The sequence below is a fragment of the Amphiura filiformis genome, chromosome 16, assembly GCF_039555335.1.
Source record: "Amphiura filiformis chromosome 16, Afil_fr2py, whole genome shotgun sequence".
Lineage (NCBI taxonomy): Eukaryota > Metazoa > Echinodermata > Ophiuroidea > Amphilepidida > Amphiuridae > Amphiura > Amphiura filiformis.
Genome location: NC_092643.1, coordinates 45,970,797 through 45,993,097, shown reverse-complemented (window position 1 = coordinate 45,993,097; position 22,301 = coordinate 45,970,797). Strand labels below are relative to the sequence as shown.

The 22,301-nt window shown below is 37.6% G+C and overlaps 2 protein-coding genes across 2 annotated transcripts in view; both read right to left on the bottom strand.

Annotated features, from left to right (window-relative positions):
* The window catches only part of LOC140172692 (phospholipid-transporting ATPase ABCA3-like), a 69,811-nt gene extending 62,450 nt beyond the window's left edge, over window positions 1-7,361 (bottom strand). Inside the window, 1 exon segment of the mRNA XM_072195823.1 lies at window positions 7,214-7,361. Within this exon segment, the coding sequence (XP_072051924.1) occupies window positions 7,214-7,270 (57 nt within the window). The 5' untranslated portion in view covers window positions 7,271-7,361.
* A 7,190-nt stretch (window positions 7,362-14,551) lies between these two features.
* Window positions 14,552-22,265, bottom strand: LOC140136086 (ubiquitin-conjugating enzyme E2 C-like). Its single transcript, XM_072157792.1, has 5 exons — window positions 22,055-22,265; window positions 19,723-19,750; window positions 19,292-19,378; window positions 18,371-18,575; window positions 14,552-17,269 (listed from the first exon to the last, which is right to left on the bottom strand). The coding sequence occupies exons 1-5, from the start codon at window positions 22,159-22,161 to the stop codon at window positions 17,148-17,150; spliced, it is 549 nt and encodes a 182-aa protein (XP_072013893.1). The 5' UTR covers window positions 22,162-22,265; the 3' UTR covers window positions 14,552-17,147.
* Between the last annotated feature and the right edge of the window lie 36 nt (window positions 22,266-22,301).

The window sequence follows — 22,301 nt, the reverse complement described above, 5'->3', positions numbered from 1 at the left end:
AAATATTGGGACGATGCGTCGAAGCGCGGCGGAACGCATAGCCGGACAGACACACACACAGACAGACAACGGCTATTAATTTAGTATAGTAGATAGATAGATTTCAGCAATGAATGCTGGGAAGACATTACAGCATATCCTGGAATCTATGAATGAATGACCTTGTTCACCGGCTTGGGCAGCTTGAAACTTGTTGTAGATTGTCTACTGGATTCTTTTTATCCATGTGCACTTGCTGCTTTGTATCCATGTGGGGTATTTTCCCCATGACCTTTGACCTTGACCTCCGATGACCTTGAAACTACCCGGTAAACAGCGCCGCCCGATACCCATCTATGTGTGAAATATCGAACGAGCCCAGCGTTGAAGCGGCGGAACGCATAGCCGGACAGACAGACAGACACACAACGGCTATTATTTTAGTAGTATAGATAGATAATGACCTTTGACCTCGGTTGACCTCAATTTCATTTCGGGCATATATTCCCCTCGCACCAAGGATTCCACCCACCAAGTTTGAGCCCGATCGGACAAAGTTGGAAATTTAACCCTCCGTAATGACCTTTGACCTCGGTTGACCTCAATTTCATTTCGGGCATATATTCCCCTCGCACCAAGGATTCCACCCACCAAGTTTGAGCCCGATCGGACAAAGTTTGAAATTTGACCCCTCCGTAATGACCTTTGACCTCGATTTTATTTCGGGCATATATTCCCCTCGCACCAAGGATTCCACCCACCAAGTTTGAGCCCGATCGGACAAAGTTTGAAATTTAACCCCTCCGTAATGACCTTTGACCTCGGTTGACCTCAATTTCATTTTGGGCATATATTCCCCTCGCACCAAGGATTCCACCCACCAAGTTTGAGCCCGATCGGACACAGTTTGAAATTTGACCCCTCCGTAATGACCTTTGACCTCGGTTGACCTCGATTTTATTTCGGGCATATATTCCCCTCGCACCAAGGATTCCACCCACCAAGTTTGAGCCCGATCGGACAAAGTTTGAAATTTGACCCCTCCGTAATGACCTTTGACCTCGGTTGACCTCGATTTTTATTTCGGGCATATACTGCGCCTCGTAGCAAGGATTCCACCTACCAAGTTTGGGCCCGATCGGAAAAAGTTGAAATTTTGACCTTTGACCTTGACCTCCGATGACCTTTCAAACCACCCCATAAACGTGGAATGCCCGATACCTACCTATATCCGAAATATCGGATTGATGCGTCGAAGCGTGGCGAAACGCATTGGCGGACAGACAGACAGAGCTCATTATTTTATTAGTAAAGACTAGTGCACCTGCAGCTGTGAGAGCCCATGATGCTGTGAGAGCACTGGCTGACCTCAATTTTGTTTGCGCATATATATTCCCCTCGTATCGAAGATGCCACCCACCAAGTTTGAGCCCGATAGGACAAAGTTTGAAATCCATGACCTTTGACCTGTGACCTCGGATGACCTCCATATAATGTTTTTCATGCTCCCCTCATACAAAGGATTCCACCTACCAAGTTTGAGCCCGATCGGACAAAGTTTGAAATTTGACCCCTCCGTAATGACCTTTGACCTCGGTTGACCTCGATTTTATTTCGCCCCTATATTCCCCTCGTATCAAGGGTCCCACCCACCAAATTTGGGCCCGATCGGACAAAGTTTGAAAATTTGACCTTTGACCTTGACCTCCGATGACCATCAACACCACACGGTCAACATGCTTTTTCCGGCACCTACCCATGTCCCAAATATCGGATCGATCGTCGCAGCACGGGCGGAACGCATAGCCGGACAGACAGAGACCGCTTATTATTTTAGTATAGTAGATGGTATTGGATAGGCCTATACAATTGTCAAGAAGTGGGTCATCAAGTGACACACTTAAAAACAGTACACTACTGTACTGTCTATGCTATAATTGCTTCCAACATGTTTCAGCAAGCCAGCCCAGATACATTATAATAAGTACATGGTGATGATGGATGAGGTACATATATATATATTATTATCTCTTTGCTAAAACCAAATGAAATGAAAAGAAAGTCTGGAATCAGTTTTCTGCTAATTAGCTTTATTAAAGGATGACTCCGACAATCATAACATCATGCCTTATAAACACAGCCAAATTAAAAAGACGCCAATAGTTCCATCCCCATTTAATCAGAATCTGATGAGTTTATGGCAAAATAATTTATAAAATAATTTTCTACACACTTTCCTTCGAAAGTTGATAACCAAATTTTATATCAAAAGTTTAATCATTTTGAGCATAGGAATCGTTGTTTGGGAATTCCTTCAAAAAAAAAGGAATATACCGTCAGCAAAATGCTTAAAGAAAACCCTGGTATTGATCTGTCACTGTATTGTAGAGCAAGTGGCGGTGCCAACAGGGGGGGTCATGATGGGGAAAATGCCCCCAGTCAGAACTCTTGCCCCCTGTTACCCCCAGTAAAAACCCAAAATTATGAAAGTTTCACCTTTTTGCGGTAATGTTCCTGGTGCTGCCACTGTGTAGAGTTACTAGTAGTACTGCTACTTTCAATTCTAAAAATTAATTTCTACAAATTGGATTTTGGCATAAAGCTTCCAGAATTCACACAAGATAATTCTTGCAGGAGTAAAAGAGGCAACATATGTTATGTTATCCTTAGGGAGTGCTCGTTATTTACGACAGGTGGGGGAATGGGCGTTTTGAGGGGGGGGGGATTTTTGGGGGGTCTTGAGGGGGGAATGCAAAATTTTTCGTTGAACCAGGAGGGGGGAATGTTAAGTTTTTAAATGGAGAAATTCGGGAAAACAAGGGGGGAACACGAATTTTTGTCAATATTTTTTCCAAAACGCCCATTCCCCCCCTGCCGTAAATAACGATCGGTCCCTTACATAAGAAATAAAGATTCAAAAATAAATGTTAGCAGTTGCTTTAAATCTCAATCAATCAATCATGATGTAGGTTGCTATGGTTATGCTGCCCTAATGACCTATTATTCATCACAAGCAAATATCTCTCTGTACATATATCTGAAGGGTGTACAGGAGATGCTTGTGGCTAAGTAATCGGTACCACTCCCAAGATGACATGAAAATGTTATCTAAAAGCCATATTATATTAAGGACCAGTGGTGGCACCAGGAGGGGGGGGGCAACAAATTTGGAAAGTGGAAATTTTTGTAATTTTGGGTTTTTACTGGGGGAAACTGGGGGGGGCAAGAAAATGTTTGAGGGGAAGGGCTGTGCAGTAATGCCAAAATTGCTTACCCCCTTCCTTTCAGCCTACCAAAAATATCTCCCCCTTCCCTATGAAAGACTTGCGATCTCAGATCCTCAAATGATTTGTGATTAATTATAATGACTTTTTTTACAAGCATTGATGCGTGGTCCAAAATTAGTATTTACAATATACTTGAGAACACCATCGATGAGATCACACATTCATGTAGATCTGGATATATTAACATTTGTTTCCACATTTACATGTGTCCTGCGACTCAATTAAATGCAACTGAAAGGCTGAGAAGCAGAAAAACCCTGTCTGATTATCATATCTTAATGTTGCTATCTTCAGTAGATAGCACATGGTTAGCAATGCAGATGTTGCATTAATGGAATATACCTTCAGCAAAATGCTTAAAGAAAACCCCGGTATTGAGCGGTCACTGTAGTGTAGAGCTAGTATTGCTACTTTCAATTCTAAAAATAAATCTCTACAAATTGGGTTTTGGCATAAAGCTTCCAGAATTCCGACACAAGATAATTCTTGGAGGAGGAGAGGAGGTAACATATGTTATGTTATGCTTACATATTAAATAAAGATTCAAAAATAAATGTTACTAGTTGCTTTAAATTTCAATCAATCAATCATGATGTAGGTTGCTATGGTTATGCTGCCCTAATGACCTATTATTCATCACAAGCAAATATCTCTCTGTGCATATATCTGAAGGGTGTACATGAGATGCTTGTAGCTAAGTAATTGGTACCACTTCTCCCAAGATGACATTAAAATGTTATCTAAAAGCCATATTATATTAAGGACCAGTGGTGGCACCAGGAGGGGGGGGGCAACAAATTTGGAAAGTGGAAATTTTTGTAATTTTGGGTTTTACTGGGGAAACTGGGGGGGGCAAGAAAATATTTGAGGGAAGGGCTGTGCAGTAATGCCAAAAATTGCTTACCCCCCTTCCTTTCAGCCTACCAAAAATATCTCCCCCTTCCCTATGAAAGACTTGCGATCTCAGATCCTCAAATGATTTGTGATTAATTATAATGACTTTTTTTACAAGCATTGGTACGTGGTCCAAAATTAGTATTTACAATATACTTGAGAACACCATCGATGAGATCACACATTCATGTAGATCTGGATATATTAACATTTGTTTCCACATTTACATGTGTCCTGCGACTCAATTAAATGCAACTGAAAGGCTGAGAAGCAGAAAAACCCTGTCTGATTATCATATCTTAATGTTGCTATCTTCAGTAGATAGCACATGGTTAGCAATGCAGATGTTGCATTAATGGAATATACCTTCAGCAAAATGCTTAAAGAAAACCCTGGTATTGAGCTGTCACTGTAGTGTAGAGCTAGTATTGCTACTTTCAATTCTAAAAATAAATCTCTACAAATTGGGTTTTGGCATAAAGCTTCCAGAATTCCGACACAAGATAATTCTTGGAGGAGGAGAGGAGGTAACATATGTTATGTTATGCTTACATATTAAATAAAGATTCAAAAATAAATGTTACTAGTTGCTTTAAATTTCAATCAATCAATCATGATGTAGGTTGCTATGGTTATGCTGCCCTAATGACCTATTATTCATCACAAGCAAATATCTCTCTGTGCATATATCTGAAGGGTGTACATGAGATGCTTGTAGCTAAGTAATTGGTACCACTTCTCCCAAGATGACATTAAAATGTTATCTAAAAGCCATATTAGGGGTCAGTGGTGGCACCAGGAATTATTGGGGGGACATGGGGGGGGGGGGAACAAAATGAAAGGGGGGGGGGCAAAAAGCAATACATTTGGAAAGTGGAAATTTTCATAATTTTGGGTTTTACTGGGGGAACAAGAAAATATTTTGGGGAACCCCTGTTAGGGACTGTGCAATAATGCCAAAAATTGCTTATCCCCCCTATGGCCTGCCAAAAAATCTTTGCCCCCTACCCCTCCCCCTTACGAAAGACTTGGAAAACAATCAATAATATCATTGGCCGTAACAAGGTTATACATGTACATTCAAACTTAATTTACAAGGTCATGTGATCAGATCCTCAAATGATTTACAAGCACTGGGCCAAAATTAGCACCCACAATATAGGCCTACTTGAGAACACCATCAAGTATTAGCATATTATGAGATCACTCATACATGTATATCTGAATAACATTTGTTTCAACTTTTGACATGTGTCCTGTGGCTCAATTAAATACATCTGAAAGGCTGAGAAGCAAAAAATAAGGCTCTGTCTGATTATATCTTATGTTGCTATCTTCAGTAGATAGCACATAGATAGCCATGCACATGCTGCATTAATTTGAGTCAGCATCATAATTAAACTTGAATTAATTCACTTTTATTGGTCAAGAAACATTGAGAATTAAAAGCTGAAAATCATGTAAAATGACCTTTTAATGACCTTATTAAACATTTTAAAGAAGACATCCCTCAAGCATTATAAGCAAATCATTAATCAAGAAAACCCCAAAACAAAAAAGCCTTTGAAAAGGGATGTTGAGTTTCATGAGTAAGTGCAACTTTGGTCTGGATACTAAAGTAAAACATTTGTTTCAACTTTTACATGTGTCCTGTGACTCAATCAGATACATCTGAAAGGCTGAGAAGCAAAAAATTAGGCCCTGTCTGATTATCATATCTTAATGTTGTTATCTTCAGTAGATAGCACATAGTTAGCAATGCACATGCTACATTAATTTGAGTCAGCATCATACTTAAACTTGAATTATTAAAGGGCATGTAATATGTCAAGTTGATGTCAATGTAAAGGGTAACTGATGATGATTATTCTCCAAAGATAACATTTATGTTATCTGAAAGCCGTAAAAGATGTGCTATGAGAACTGTTGGTAAGAAATATGTCTGATGAATTAAGTGGTGCATGGGTGTGCCAAGTTGCCAAGTAGACATCAACATAGGCCTACATGTAGAGCGTAACTGATGATAGTCTGGTAGCTAAAACGTTATTTTTACGTAGAAGCTTGTTTTGGCGTCGGAAGTCTTGTTTTTTATGGATTTGGCTTCTAAAGTGCATCCATATGTGAAGAATAACTTTACTGGCTCTTTGTCAGTATTGAGTATTTTGAGATATAATGAGCATTATGAACCCTACCAAAGTGGTTCCAAAAACAACAATTTTTTCCTAAAAAAATGTTCATATATGAATGCTTGAGTAGCTAAGTTGCAACCATTATATGTGTATACCAAGGTTTTACTAAAGACAGCTTGGAGATACCATTAATAATATGCTTATTGTGAAAAAGGAAAGATGGCTGCCATACAAATGTATTAAGAAAGTCTTAAAATTAGAACCCAGCAATGTTTAGGTAAACTGGATTATGGAATGGACTCCGGAGTGACATTTACAAAGAGACTGTTTTATGAGGTATGTACATGGCCATGGTATGTAAAGGACTGACACCGAAACCAGAAACTCTGAAGGCATGGGCACTCATGGTCTGCATGTATGTGGTCAACACGTCAAGAAAATTCCTCCTGAGATGCCCCCTTTGCCTCCCCCTTTGGCTACACCACTGCCGTCAGGCACATCGAGGGGAAACAGCAGGCCACTGTGTCAGGCCAGGGTTGCTGACTATCAGTTATGGCATGGATGGGTGACTAACTGGTAAATCTCTCCTCTCCCTGTGATTATGTCTCCAGGATCATGCATTATTGGTTTTTTGGCTGAATTTCTTCTTTCTTTTTCAGTTCGGTTTTTGCTGGCAAAATATTTAAGATGTGTTTATAAAATTAACAACGTTTAGACATGTATCACCTCCAAAGAGCATAGAGTTCTCAATCACTGTGTATTTCCAGAATGACCAAGCTGGAATAACCAGAGTTTAAAAAAATGTTACATTGTTAAGTAGCCTACTTCCAAGGGCCACCACAGCAGGTAGAGGTCCTCAGGAAAAACCATTGTAGTTTAACCTGTGGGACCTACAGAATTAAGTATATAGTATCCATTACTTACCTGGAGCACAAAATTCTTCCACAGAAGTAACTTAAACTGTCTAGCTCGCCACCCCATTACGTTAAGCAGCTTTACCCCCGCACAAGCTGGGCTTCTATGCTCTCTCGAGTCCAACTAATATATGAATTGATGCTGATGTTTTCTTAACTTGATCTGTAAAAGAGAAACAATTTCATTAATGTTGGATAAATAACTACCATATTTCCTCTATTAGTTGGCCCTTTCTATTAAACACCCCCACCATTTTTTTCAACCAAGATGTTTAAAAAAATGCTACACCCGGGGGCACTCCTATATATTGGTATGTGTCACATCAATTGGTACGCGTCATGTGCCTGTCAATAGACCCCATTTTTTGAGGCAAATCTGCAACCCAATGACCCCCTTTTTCATCAGCTTACACCCAATGACCCCTTTTTTTTCAAATATGCCACCCAAATGACCCCCTTTTTTCATCAGCTTTACACCAAATCTGCGAATTTGTGCACGCTTTGCACGCATTTTGAACAAACTTTACATATTTGTGGCCATTTAACTGCAAAATTGCTAATTTTTTGAAAATTTTTGCCCATAAAGTTACTTTTTCACGGTCAATGATGCCCAATTTTTAGTATAGTATTTCACCCCCTTTTTTCGGCAAAACTCACCACCGATTAAGAGCCCTAGTTTTGTACTCCGGTAGGCACAGGTATGTCACTTTCATATTCAAGTGCCCCCTAGTTATACCACGGTCCACACACGATCGGTAACAGTCGAAAATGACATCACAAAACCTGGAAGTGAACCCACAGTGAACCAGTTCGACCGGAAGTTATTGATCATTGGAAAATTCAACACTCCGGGGCAGTTTAAAATACGGCATAAACTGTAAACTATTAAAATGCTCAAAATTGCATAAAGATGAGACTGCTCGCCTGCTCACACTCACTCAAACTGAACGTGCCCTGGGGCAGGGCCGTAGCAAGCGGGGCGGCCGGGGATGCCATGGCCGCCCCACTTTTTGAGACATTTGTTATGTTTTTCTTTATATCTTTATTTCAATTTGGGCATATATTTGTAATTTGGCCGCCCCACATTTGTGATGGCCGCCCCACATATTTCAACCTTGGTACGGTCCTGCCCTGGGGGACCACTTGTATTTCAACTTGTATATCACCCACATACAAAAAAAAAACAAGCAAAAAGGGCCTGTTTTCATGACCAGGCAATTACATGTTTAGGGTATCAAAATCGCAAAAATCAGCAGTGGCGTATCTAGGTGATGTGATGCTCAGGGCTATAAGGATACATAATGGCACCCCTTCCTCCAATTCTTGAAATAATTGCATGCGGAGCATGTTTAAATTTTCACAAATTGGGCCCACCACTAATTAAATTTGGTTATAATGAAGTTGCAGATCGGTCTTAAATTGATCTTTCAAATGATTTTCTGTTGAAATGCACGCAAAGCCCCCACCCCACCTCCGTCTCTACGTCACTGAAAATCAGGGAAAAGGGTACCTTAATCATAGAGATGTGTTATTAATTGACCCCTAAACTTTGACCTTTGGGGCCCGGCCTCCAATTCAACTCAAAATTGGCAACCATGAGAGTTACGGTACCAAATAGCGTGGAAAAGGGGTAATTTTTTTACCAGTAGCAAGGACCGTGAAATTGCCAAAATTTGTTTAAAATGTCCTCACTATGAATGTGGGAAACAATATTTTGACCTCGCTTTGAATGGCTTGGTGAACACCCCCCCTACACACACCCCCAGTCCCCCATACACGCCCCGACATACAGAAGGAATACACTATTGCAAGATCCCCCTCCATGGCTAAATGTTTTTTGGCCCAAATTTTTTGCAGACAAAAACAAAACAATTCTTTAGTATTTTTTTTTAATAATTTTTAAAAACTAGATATAAATAGGCCTATCTAGGACCCATTTTTAAATATTTGTTTAATTTTAACCAACTTCACCAAAAACAATTGAAATTTGGTTGAAAATCAGGCTTTTTTGTGATTTTTTTTGCAAAATTGATCATTTTAAAACAATTTTTGGTGAACATTTCAGAGTGATTTACCGAATTGGGTGCAACCTTCTAGTCTCATTACAAGACTGCCCTACCCAAACCTAACCTCTGTATGCCTAAACGAGGACTGGACTCAAGTCTAGGAAGTTGTAGGCCTACCCAGTTCAGTACCGGTAGGCCTTTTATATTGTAGGCCTTAAAGTTCCTTAAGTTTTCCTCCTTGTCCCTTCTTCTTTGACCCGATTTTCTCTTTCATTTTTTTGTCAGTAGGACACTTTTCCCTTTCATTTTTTTGTCAGAGGCAATGGGCATTAATCCCCCTCCCACCCTTCCCCCCTCCCTACCCCGCTGACTACACTACTGCTTCCGCCAAACGTTGCAGGTGTATTGTATTGAATAAAGTATACACCCACTCATGAACACATCACTGTACATAGCACTCAAATGTTGTTAATTTTACATTTTTTAAAAATGTTAAGCTTACGGGAGTCCAATGAAGGATGTCAGATGTGTACTGATGATATAAATCCTTCTCTCTGAACCGTCGTCTCCGTGAAATTTAATTAATGTCACCAAGGCATCTTCATCTTCCTGTAGTGTTATCCTTTCAAAGCATCACGGTCATTGCTGTCACAAACAGCTACAAACCGTTGTTGTCACTGGAGCTGCATGACCTGCTTCTGCTTAGACACTGTACGCATCGCTCCACGGATAATGTAAAGAATGAGATGAGACACTCCTATTTATATCCAGGTCTATGGTTAACATCAAGGTAAAAGTTAACATTCCTGGTTAAGATTATTTAGGTCACCGACAAAGCCGTGGATATTTTAAATTTATTTAAGGGGTCGGTCACCCACCTTTGCACATTATTTTTTGTGGGACCTGAGAGCAACACGCCAAATTGCATTCTGAATACGTGGAATCATAATTTTGAATTTTTGAAATACGCTTTATGGCACATTTAAGGGATCTAAAATGAGCGTTTATTGGGTTTCGACAGTATTTTTTGTGGGACATGAGAGCACCTCAGACCTATCGAATTGCTTTCTGATATACCAAATAATTTTCATTTTTTGAAAATCACAATATAATACAAATTTTATGACAAATTATAAAAATTTGATTTTTTTCAAATTTTTGATATATAACAGTCCTCGAAGTAAATTATATAAATCTAATGATATACTCTTAAAGTGTATGTAGCAGGGAGAAAAAGCCGACGGTCAATTGAAAATTTTGATATCAGAATGACATTCTTCGTATTCAGAATGCAATTCGATATGTCTGATGTGCTCTAATGTCCCAAAATAAATACTGTCCAAACGTTCATACCCCAGCCCTTAATTAGCCTATTGACATTTTTGGACATTTTCCTCTCAGGGAGTAAACTCGGGAAGAAGAGACCGTTCTCAAACATTTGTTATGGGGGGGGGGGGGCTGATGCAAAAATAAAATTTCACATGTTTTTTCAGGCCCCCGGATCTAAAATTATTTGTGGCCATGAAAAATTAACGTCAACCCCATAGAAAATGATGTAAACTCATGTTCGAAGAGAAAAATTAAGGTGATTTTTTAAAAGCCCCCCTTCAGAAGTATTTTCAGTGCACCGTTTTGCACCAGCCCCCCTCCCTGTTAGGCTACAAGTTTTTGTGAACGGTCCCTAAAATAAGTTAACATATGCATGGTTAAGGACACTGTTGTTAGGGATGCACCATTTGATACTCAGGGGGGTAGGAAGTTGGGGTCGGGGAAGAATTTTTTTTTTCGCTGGCGAAGTTTTTTTTTTCGCCGGCAAGTTTTTTTTTAAATTTCATGCATTATACACAATTAGGTGGGGAAAGTTTTTTTTTTTGTGTGTGTGTTGGTGGGGAAAGTTTTTTTTTGCTCATGTAGTGGGTGAAGTTTTTTTTTTTAAAAAACTTCCTACCCCCACCCTGAAAATCTATTAAATGCCGGTGCGTCCCTTACAGCGACAATTTTAATATTAAGGGGTCGGTCACCCACCTATGCACATTATTTTTTGTGGAACAGTGAGAGCATATCATCAGACACACTCTGAATATGTGGAATGATATGATTTTGAATTTCTGCTTTAGGCTATATACAAATTTTATGGCAAATTATTAAAAAATTTTGGACATTAAACTCGGGAAGTAGGCCCTAAACTTAACATTTAGGGACAGTTCACAAACACTTGTAACAGGGGGGCCTGATGCAAAATGAAAATTTCACATATTATTTTCAGGGCTCCTATTCAGACCTAAAATTATTTTCAGGGGCCCCCTTTTTGGCCATGAAAAATGAGCGTAAACTCCATAGAAAATAGTGTAAACTCATGTACAAAAAAATTATGGTGATATGTTGATAATTTTAAAAGCCCACCCTCTCCTCACATTCAGAGGGATACAAATTTTCAAGGGCCTCCTTTTTGCATCAGACGCCCGCATTATAAGTGTTTAACCCTAAAATTGGGGATCTGAGATAGTATATTAAACATGGACCCAAGATAGTAACTTGGTCCCGAGATAGTAACTTCGGACTCCAAAATAGTAACTTCGGAACTATCTCGGGCTTCAACTTATCTCAGGGTCCGATAACTCGGGATCAGAGATAGTAACTTGGACCCTGAGATAGTAACATGGACCCCGAGATAGTAACTTGGACCCCGAGATAGTAACTTGGACCCCAAGATAGTAACTTGGAACTACCTCGGACCCCGTAACTTGGACCCCGAGATCGGGCCCGAGATAGTAGGCCTATCTCATTTCAGGCTAGGCAAAAGTGGATCCCAAATGGCTTCATTTGGGCTTTCTTCTTTTTCATTTTGTAGATTTGTTACTGAGGAGACAGGAGAGCACACCACCCTGCATCATGCAAGCACCATGGGCATCGCACCCTGCACTGTCATTGACATTGGGGGATGGGGTTGAGTATAATTTGGGAAGTATACTTACACAGTAGATCGAAATGGCTCAAAATATGCTAAGGTGTCATATTATAGCCATATATTTTGACATCTTTTTTTAAAAATAATAATTATAGAAATGGAATATTTGCTAGTTTAGTGGCAAGTTTAGGTAGTAAAGACATAGCATACACAATTTAAGTAAAATCCTTTCACTCTAAATAATAAAAAAAATAAAAAATAGCTGTAAAAATGCCTATTTTTACACTTTTATTTGTAACATGCCAAGAGACTCCTTTTTTCAACAGCTTTTAATTTTTTTTATGGATCCTTATAGAAATTCATGTGACCTGTTTCCCAAAATGGTGCAGTAAACCAATCAAAAAAACAGAAAGAGGCATTATGAATTATAAGTTAACAGATCAAAAAAGGATTTAAAAGTTTGCCTTGCGTATGTTACTATTGTCTGTCAAACTTTTGATTGATTTTGAAGTCCCTCAGTTTTTTATAAACAAAGACTTGAAGCATAAACTAAAGGGTAAATCTATTGTAAATAACTTCATTTCTCCATATTATAATCAATTTGTAAGTGGCTGCCATCTTTTTGAACATATAACAATTTTAAAATTTTTCTTGAAATGTCTGTCAAATAGTAACATACGCAAGACGGTGCTGTAATTCCTGCTAAACTAGGGTGATACAGCTAATTATGCTACATGACATAGCATTTAGCTCCACCTAGCTTTGTGGCACTATCACTTTGTGAGAAGCTTTTTTGATGACACAATCCATTGTTAAGTGTTGTCTGTCAAACATTTGTACGCAAGTAACATACGCAAGATTTGTATGTGTCTGTCAAAAGTAACATACGAAATAAATTTAAAAAAAATAAAAATCACTTGATGTTCACATTATGATGATAGTTTAGAGTTTATAAAAGTGTTTTAAAACATGTGATTTATAAACTGCATGTGATCTTTATTCAATTTCCCATCTTGAACTACTGTTTTTGCCAAATTATTATTCTGTATGTTACATTTGACAGACATCTTATGTATGTTATGGCTTGACAGACACACATATTTTATTTATAACAATTTATCCTCCTTATTGTAATATTTGGACACATTTTTTCCACAATCAGTTGCTGTAGGTCCTACACCTAAATAACCACAAAATACCTTATGTAATACTTTATAAATTTTTATTTGATTGCAGAAAATCATCAAAATTGTGTCTGTCAAATATAACGTCACATAAGGGCTAGAAAATTAAATTTGTGAAGTAAATGGTCTATAACTTATCTTTCTTTTAGTGTATTATGAACGATATATGTGCATACTATAATTTAAACCTGGTTGGAGACCAAAAGAAATGAGCTGGAAAAATAATTGTGTGTTACACTTTTATGACACCTTAGCTTATTTTGAGCCAAATGTGTAATCCAAAAATGGCCATTTTGGGTCAAAAATGTTCACTTATTATGCAAATTTGAATACGAGTGAAGCATGCAAAAATTTACCACTTTAAAAGCTAAAATGGTCATATAATAATGGGGAGCTGCTGGGAAATGAACCTTTCAAATTGGGTAAAGTTCTTTTTCGACCACCCTGTAGGATAATTAATGCGTATCACTTGTTGGGAGCAAAATTGTACAAAATAAAGCACACATACTGATATGTGACCAGCTCCAACAAAACCCGGAACAAGTCGCCAGGCATGTTTTTGAGATAGGCCTTTAAAGATGATATTCTCACAAAAAAAAAATCAAATTTTGGAATTTCTAATTTCATGGTATTTGACCTTGGGACTGAGTGGACTTTCAAATCCTTGAAAGTACTTATTAAAAAGAGGTTTAATATTTATTCAATAATTGACAGTTGAACTATGATAATCCCTATTCAATCCTGTGTAAAGCAGGAAACTAATTAGCTCATTACTTAGAATAGCAATTTCACGAAAATATCAAGGTATCATTCACGAAAATATCCATATCTTGAAAAGTATTGATGCTATGTATATAATTTTGGCATCATTTTAAAGCTTATTGTCCCGTGCTTACATTTTATGCAAACATGCAAATTATGAAATTTAAAAAATGGGACTTGTTCCTGGTTTTGTCAGAACGGGTCACATTATTATTGATGCGTCTAATGCAAGAGCCCCGCAGGAGTGATTGCATTACATCCATCAATATCTCAGTACAAGTGCATTATTTTGCACAATTTCTCAAGCAACAAGTGATACATGCAATTATAAACTTATTTCATACACAAGAAAATCCCATTTTGCTATTTTTATAACAAAATTGTCACTAACAATAATGGAAAATACAAGCAAATACATGTATAAATACATAAATGCCCATTATGCAGAAAAAAAGACACAAATATGAAGCATTTCTAAGTTTTAATATACACTTTTAATAGACATCACAGAATTTACAATCTTCATACCACATACAAAAGAAAAAAAGTGACAATGAAATTACATTCCAACTTATTAAGAAAACAAAAAATATGTCTCAATTCACTCTCTTGAACCAAGCTAAATGCTTTCAACTTATGAATGAAAAAAGGTAAGAAAATGCCCTGAATTTTAAGTGTATTGTATGGAATAAAGTCCAAACTTCTACTCATTGAGTACCGTAACCATTCTGATATGCTCATCTGGGATATCCAGCTCAGCTAAACGTGAATTTTTATTGCTGCTTTTTCTTCACCAGTAATCCTCACAATCACCTTGCAATCAATCGTTTCTCACTCTCATAAATATACTTTTTGTATGTACATAGTACCTAAACATTTTACTAAACCCCAGCCCAAGATCCCACATTTATATACAAGCATGATTCATTGTAAAATGCATGATACAAACATTCTGTGCACACACATGACTACAATATACAAATAGAAAATCCAAGTTTAGTTTGGGTGAGAATTCCTGTTGTCTCCCAAAACAAGGTCAGAAATCCTGCAATTATTATTCAGTTGCTGTGAGGTTAAGTTGATCGAGTGCATTTCTCTGATTGTGAAGCAGTGCAGAACTGAATATAATTGTAGAATTTCTTCTCGCCCCCATACACTTCTTAGCAGGTGCAGCGAGTATATATGTGCGCCATCTCGTGGTTTTGAAAGTCGCATAAAGCTGTTGGTCCTGTGTACCGAAGAGCTCAACCTGTGCACATAAGTGTCGGAAATATTCATAGAAAAATTGGACGCTAGTTGTGCACATGAAGCCTGTGCAATACATAATTGAGGTACAACACATATATAGGAAGAAGGCCTAATGATTTGATCAATTTCAATTTTTTTTGTCAACAGCTTGGCCTTTTGATTGTACTGCAAATGGAAAATTAAGAACAACATCACTCTCAATCTGATTACTGATGCTCGGGAGAATGACACATTTGTGTTATTTCTAAAAAAACAAAAAGTAATAAAAGTGCATTGTGTTAATATTCCTAAAATGTTTTTTAAAAAAAGAGGGATCATCAAGCAGCGCTACCACTGCATTTAAGATTTGGACACAATTTCTTCAGGGCTGTTAAAAGATTTAGCTCCAACAGAAATATTTGGCATATTAATTAAAGCTTTGAAATGTTATCATCTTCAATCCTATGGGGAAAATAATATGTGAATCTTCCTAAATTTGTATAAGAATGTTTTCAATTTCCTAAAAAATTGCCTTGTATCCAAGGCTACAATGAGTTTTTACTCAAAATTACATAAATTTACACTTTGAGTACTATCGTTGTAACATGAGTTGTCTGGGTACACATCCACAATGATACAACGCCAACTTTTTTTAAACAAAATAAAATACAAAAAAATACAAAATCTGACACCACAGATGAATTTCAAAAAGACTTATTTTGTGGGTGACATGAACCACTTGGGCCATACGTCAGAATTTTGTAAAATTGAAATATGGGCAAACCTATAGAGCTAAAAAGTATGGAATCAAAAACAAACAAGCAAATTCAAAAAGAAATAATCTTCACATTCAAGTAAATTCTAGAGATACAATTCCAGCCTTCAACCAAAGACCCTATAGGCAAAATATCTAATTCTTGATCATGAGAATATACCTTCGGCATACTGTTGTGTCAGCGTAGTTTTCATATTACAACACGATTGTACGACCCAAGACTGTGACTGGTCGATTCTCAAAAGATGCGCTTGCTCCGTACTTTGCGTAGTATGCTCAACGCAAATATGCGTGCATACCAAAGTTGGCTCTAATTAGATATTTTGCCTATAGTAGATGGCAGGATAAGTACCATATTTGTTCCATTAACCACCCATGCCCTGCATGGTATAAGCACCAACCCAGTGACTTTGCCAAGAAGCAAACTGTGATATTAGTTTATTAACTGGCCATGCAAATCTGAATCATGGTCTGAAACAAATGACACACTGATGATAATGGATGAACATTCTGTGCCTTTTTTACGTATTGTCGGTTTAAACAATGTAAAAAATAAGCGCCCACCCAAAATGACTTTGTTAAGCACCCTGGGCAGTTAATGGAACAAATATGGTACGGTACCTAAAACCACTGTGAATCATTATGATCATTAAGTTGCAACTTTGTATTTCATATACTGGATACACCCACCAGTTTCACTTGCGTGAGAGGGAGTTCACCCCATAGACAATGTGTGTTGATGCCTCAACACCCCTCCCACTCAAGTGCACCCAATAGACATTGTTTGTGTTGATGCCTCAACACCCCTGTCACTCAAGTGCACCCAATAGACATTGTTTGTGTTGATGCCTCAACACCCCTGTCACTCAAGTTCACCCCATAGACATTGTGTGTGTTGATGCCTCAACACCCCTGTCACTCAAGTGGAACTGGTGGGTGTATTGAGTAATATAGATATTTGAAAGAAAAAAAACACTGAATGTGCCTTCAAGTCTTTTTGAAATCAGCCCCTGATCAGTGTTCAATGTCATGATAAAATATTCCCCCCTCCCTCCCCCCATTACTGTCCATCATGGCAAGTGTTATAAAGTGAATTTGCCCTTGACATTGGCTTCATACTCTTCTAATAATTTCTTCTTGTATGCACCTTGAGCATCCCAAAGTTTGGCTGCTGTAAGATTCAATGGACTCTCATTATTGGGTTCTGAAACGAGAAAAAAAATAAAGAGAAAAAAAGAAGATTAGCAAAGTTATACAAAGTGATTCCTTGAGTAAGTACTCTTGTACAGTGGTGGCGCTACGTGGAAAGGGAGCAATTGCCCCCACCCACTTTTGACGCCCCAAAACTACATAAATTTCCACTTTTTGCGACAATTTTGCGCAAAATTTGTTGATTCCCCCCCCCAAAAAAATCCTGGTGCTGCTGCCACTGCTCTTGTATTAATGCTTGTTTGAAGGATTTTGGCATGCAACAATAATCCAGACATGATTTGGGCCTTATCCCCGGGCCTTATCTACGCATCGCAAGAAACTATCCGGCTGTACTACCTGATATTTCAGTTATTTTAATATTTTTGTACATCCATATACTGTAAAAGTCAATATTTTCGCGAGAAGATATTTTCGCGATTTTGAAGATTTTGTCAATTGCGCGAGAATTAAATTTCGCGGTTTTGATATTGTTACAATAGAAACCTAATGCCAAAGGTTATTTTCGCGAGTTTTTATTTTCGCGACTTTATGTCCACTCATGAAATTCATGCGAAAATAAAAACCTCGCGAAAATTTCTACTTTTACAGTACATCAAAAGGATGCACTTGCCGGCTGCTTCCTGTGTCTCATTTTACATTGGATAGTAAGGAATAAATACCAGACTCATCTCAAATCTTGATCACTTTAAATCATCCCCAAAGTCACATGGTGTAGGAATACAGGATAACAAAAACCATGTGACTTGGGATGATTGTGAAGTGACCTCCACTTGAATTGCATCTGGTATATATTTTTAGCTAAATTATGTAAAAATAGACTAGTGCTTCCTTTTGATATGGATGTACATATTTATCCTAAACAAACACAACAATCTTTGGTTTAAAGTACGAAAATGTACCCTATTCAAGTAGAATATTAGAAATTAAAATCTCAATTTGCCCCACAGAAAGTTTTGATGTTGACCATTTCCATTTTTTTGATTACTCACGATCAATTGGAAAAAGAAAAAAATTAAACAAAGAGATGTGACACTTTGCAGTCATCCTATGAATCATCTTTTGTTATGTCACATATTATGAATAATAAACTCACCTCCTAACAAACTTTGTAATGATAATAAAATTGTTCTGACATCGTACAAAGCAGACCACTTTTCCTTCAAGATATCAAGGCAGATGTTCCCTCGTTGATCGACGTTTGGATGGAAGATTGGTGTGACAAATTTAACTGTTGGTGCACTGTATGGATATTTGCTGGGGAAGTGTAGCGAGATTTTATATTTGAGATCTTCATATACCTAAGAAAAAAAAGATGAGATATTATAATGACAAATGTATGGCAATTATAATGTTATAGAAGTTTGAACCTAGAAAAAGTAGGAACAATCTTGAAAACAATTATTGTAAACCAGGCCTCAAATTTTAATTGTTTGGGCACCCATTTTCAAGACCACTGGGCAAAGACAAAGAAGGGCACCAAAGCCAACAAGTGATGAAGAATATGCATTGAAGTTGACAAAGATCTGGGGCACCAAGGCCAAAAGGGCAGGCAATGGCCTTGGTGGCCTCCTTGACATTCAAGCCCGGTTGTAATGTAAACCAAACTACTTGTCATTTTTAGTCAACAACAATTTGAAACTGAACTGGCAAATGCCTGAATAACGCACTTGTAAATTATACAATATCATGCAGCATGTGTGATCGATTTGCTTTGAGAATGGGAAGCGATATGGAGATCAGAAAGAGGAGGACAAAGACCAGGAATAGAGAGGAAGGCACTTATTTCCTAAGTCACATATACATGACCCACTTTTGAAGACTGGAAATGAGACTATACAACCAGAAGCCAGTTTCCTAGGAAAGTGGTTCAGATGCTCAGATCACATCTGATGAAGTCCTCCGATGAGATGGATGAAATATCAGTACCGTAAGTAAAAGTTACCAATTGACTGTATATTAAAAGTTTTTATTGTTTATGATGGGAACTACAAGGGCTTCATTTCAGATAACTTACCGTACCAGCAGCACCTTCTAGTGTTCCTACCCATTTGAAAATATCATCTCCTTCTGGAAAAGCTGATATCCCTGGACTAGCCGACATCTGCAATGAATGAGGCATTAGAACGTATTAATGAAAATTATATGTGTATGCAGTGAAGCAGAATATTAATCAATGGGTGAAGATCAATTTAACTAATTTCGTTGACAAACAAAATATTACGTGGGATGGATGGATTGGTCTGGGGATTAACATTCAAAAAATAAAAATTTACAATGTTTGAAATGTTGTCCTTCCATTTTCTAGCGCTACCATGCAATTGCCTATGCCAACTTTTTGCTTTAAAAACTAGCTACAAAATACATATTTTGCGCAGCTCTAATAATTTAGGCTACAGGCTCCTAGAGTACTAGGCCCAAGAATTTATTGACAACTCTTATACTTACCATTAATGCCATAAGTTCTCTTTGGAGTCTGAAAGAACAAAGTTATTTCAAAGTTGATATAAAGTATGCCATAAAAATACAAGTTTCATCAAAGAGCAAGTAAAAGCCAATGAATACGAGAGCTTACCGTTTTAAAACACTTGGCTATAACTTCTTCATCAAAGGCAGCACTTGTGATTCTCTCGGGCGGGTTGTTCCGTCTATAGCACTTACGGTACCCATTTCTCAGGTCTGTCAAAGTAGACACCCTCGCAATATCCCTATTGGATTTTAGGGCAGTAGTTCAGTTGCAATCAATTTTTCAACATGGATTTGCATTCATTTTCATTTGCAATTACATGTATTGGAAGTGGATTTTCCTGATATCAAACTTCTGGAATTGTTTCACCACGACCCACAAGTAATTTATTTTTGGCATATTTTGTGATTTCCCCCATTGAGTGCAATTTACTATAACAGTACATTACGTTTTAAAAGTATTAATGGCAAGCGGTCCAAATTTTGAGCCATGCAAGTTTACATGGTGAAGAACTACTACAGTGGAAACTCATTTTAAAAACACGAAGTTGTGCAGAAATCAAATTTTACTTTTGATTGTGTTATCCAGTTCTACTCTAGTAATAACATGTGAAACGTATGCTTGGGAATGTAAAACATAATTCTTGTCATCAGGAACTTCATGTTTAAAAGAGGGTGTTAATGAGCTGTAACTACTAGTATTACTGTAGCTACTAATACTATAGAAAAATTATCAAATTCGTGTACATCATGGAACATACACATATGCGTGGCTGTGCGTAGTAAGCAGTTGTACGCAGATAGCCTCGGTAATATGGACGCGTAGAGTAGCGTTGTACGCGTGTGTAGTTAGCATTAGTCTCGGAGTAACAAGCGTAGTTGAATGTTCCACGATGTCCACGAATTTGATATTTTTTCTATAGTATTACTACAGTGAATAGCCACCCTGTTCTACAAGGAGGCCCCCCGAGTTATTATGCCAGCTGATGCCAGACATCCATGTCCATGACCCCAGGTTGCGATGGTCTGTGAGATCCCATCATCCCATGACCTAATTTCCAAATGGCTCGCCAAAAATCGCTTGCCCTCCTCTTACTAGCCTGTCAAAAATTCTTTGCTATTTCCCCTTTGTGACATCAGCCTGACCAAGAGAATAACTATGAAAGTATGATCGTCGACTTTGGGGGAAAAACTGTTTAACTTTTGGCGATCTTTTCTTTTAGACCACCCGAACTATATAAGGTTAAAAGTACGAATTTATCAAATTAAACTTTCGCATTGAAGGTTAAACATGTTCTTAGCTTAGCCAAAATAATTAATTCTCGATCATGAGAGCCAACTTGGGCACTCACAGTTATTTGCGTCGAGCGTACTACGCAAAGACCGGCACTTACGGCGCAAACACAGCTTTTGAGAATTGACCAATCACACGGTCGTTTATAGGCAAGGTCAAGGTTCGGTCATGCAGGTCGCGTGATTGTGTTATTCTATGAAAAGTACACTGACGCAGAATGGCATGGAATTGGCCAATACAAAACCAGCGGTGCAAACTCCAAAACTAGAGTTTATATCAAGCATTTGGCGGCCAAGCATTTTCAAGCGTGTTTGACAGTATTTTACTTTCAATTTTCTTTGCAGTTTTTTTTTTTTTTTCTTAAATTTTTAAAAATGTTTGTTAGTTTGTCATTATTTTAACATTTCCTCAAAATGTCACAAAATGGCGCGTTTTCTTGCAGTTTAAACATTTTTTTTCAGTTTTGTTAGTTTGTAATTCAATTTTCCAAAAGGATTCACAAATAAATTTTTCTTTCAGTACCGTATAACAAAAAACAGTTTTTGTTAGTTATTATAATTTAGAAATGAAGGGGTGTAGAACCCCCTGAGCTGTCTTTTAATTTTTTTACAACTTTTTTCATTTTTTGTTAGTTTTTCATAATTTATTTCACTTCAGCTTTTCCCAAAAATTTCAAAATAAAGGGGAGTTGTACATTGACTTATTAATTTTGGGTGATTTTTTGGCTATTTGCGGCTGCATCCTGCAACTTGGGCAAAAAAAATTTGGCAACTCTGCTATATCACTCACTTGTAAAGATTCCACCATGGATGAGTTTACAACGAACGCATCCATTTTTTAAAAAGTTTGCCAAGACAAGTCTGCGAACTTCTAACAATCATGTCTAAACTCTGTATTATTTAGCATATATTATCCAACTCTACAGCTGTGCCAAATTTCATGCTTTTCCTCAAATCATTCAAGTGCATGATCAAGACTCAAGTTAATTTTTATTTTCAAATTAAAAAATTTTAAGCTTACCTCTTGCTGACTGAGTGACCATCTCGATTACTTGATGTTTCAACTGTAGATTCTTTTCCTCTTCTCTGTGGTGCTGCTACCATCGCTGGATCTACATTTTGTGCCATTTTTGTAAATTAAATACTCTAATTTGACTGCTTACAAAACTCAAAAACAGACCGACCTGCCTTTCAATCAATTTTGTTTCCTCAATGATAAAGGAAATTGGGCATTTAAAAATGGCCGCAGTAATTGGCCAATCACAATG

Coding starts and splice junctions, on each gene's coding strand:
- LOC140136086 (XM_072157792.1), bottom strand. CDS start 22,161: ATGGCACAAAATGTAGATCCAGCGATGGTAGCAGCACCACAGAGAAGA. Junction 19,379..19,722: donor GAGAACTTATGGCATTAATG/GTAAGTATAAGA, acceptor CATTCATTGCAG/ATGTCGGCTAGTCCAGGGAT. Junction 18,576..19,291: donor TAGAAGGTGCTGCTGGTACG/GTAAGTTATCTG, acceptor TTTTTTTCTTAG/GTATATGAAGATCTCAAATA.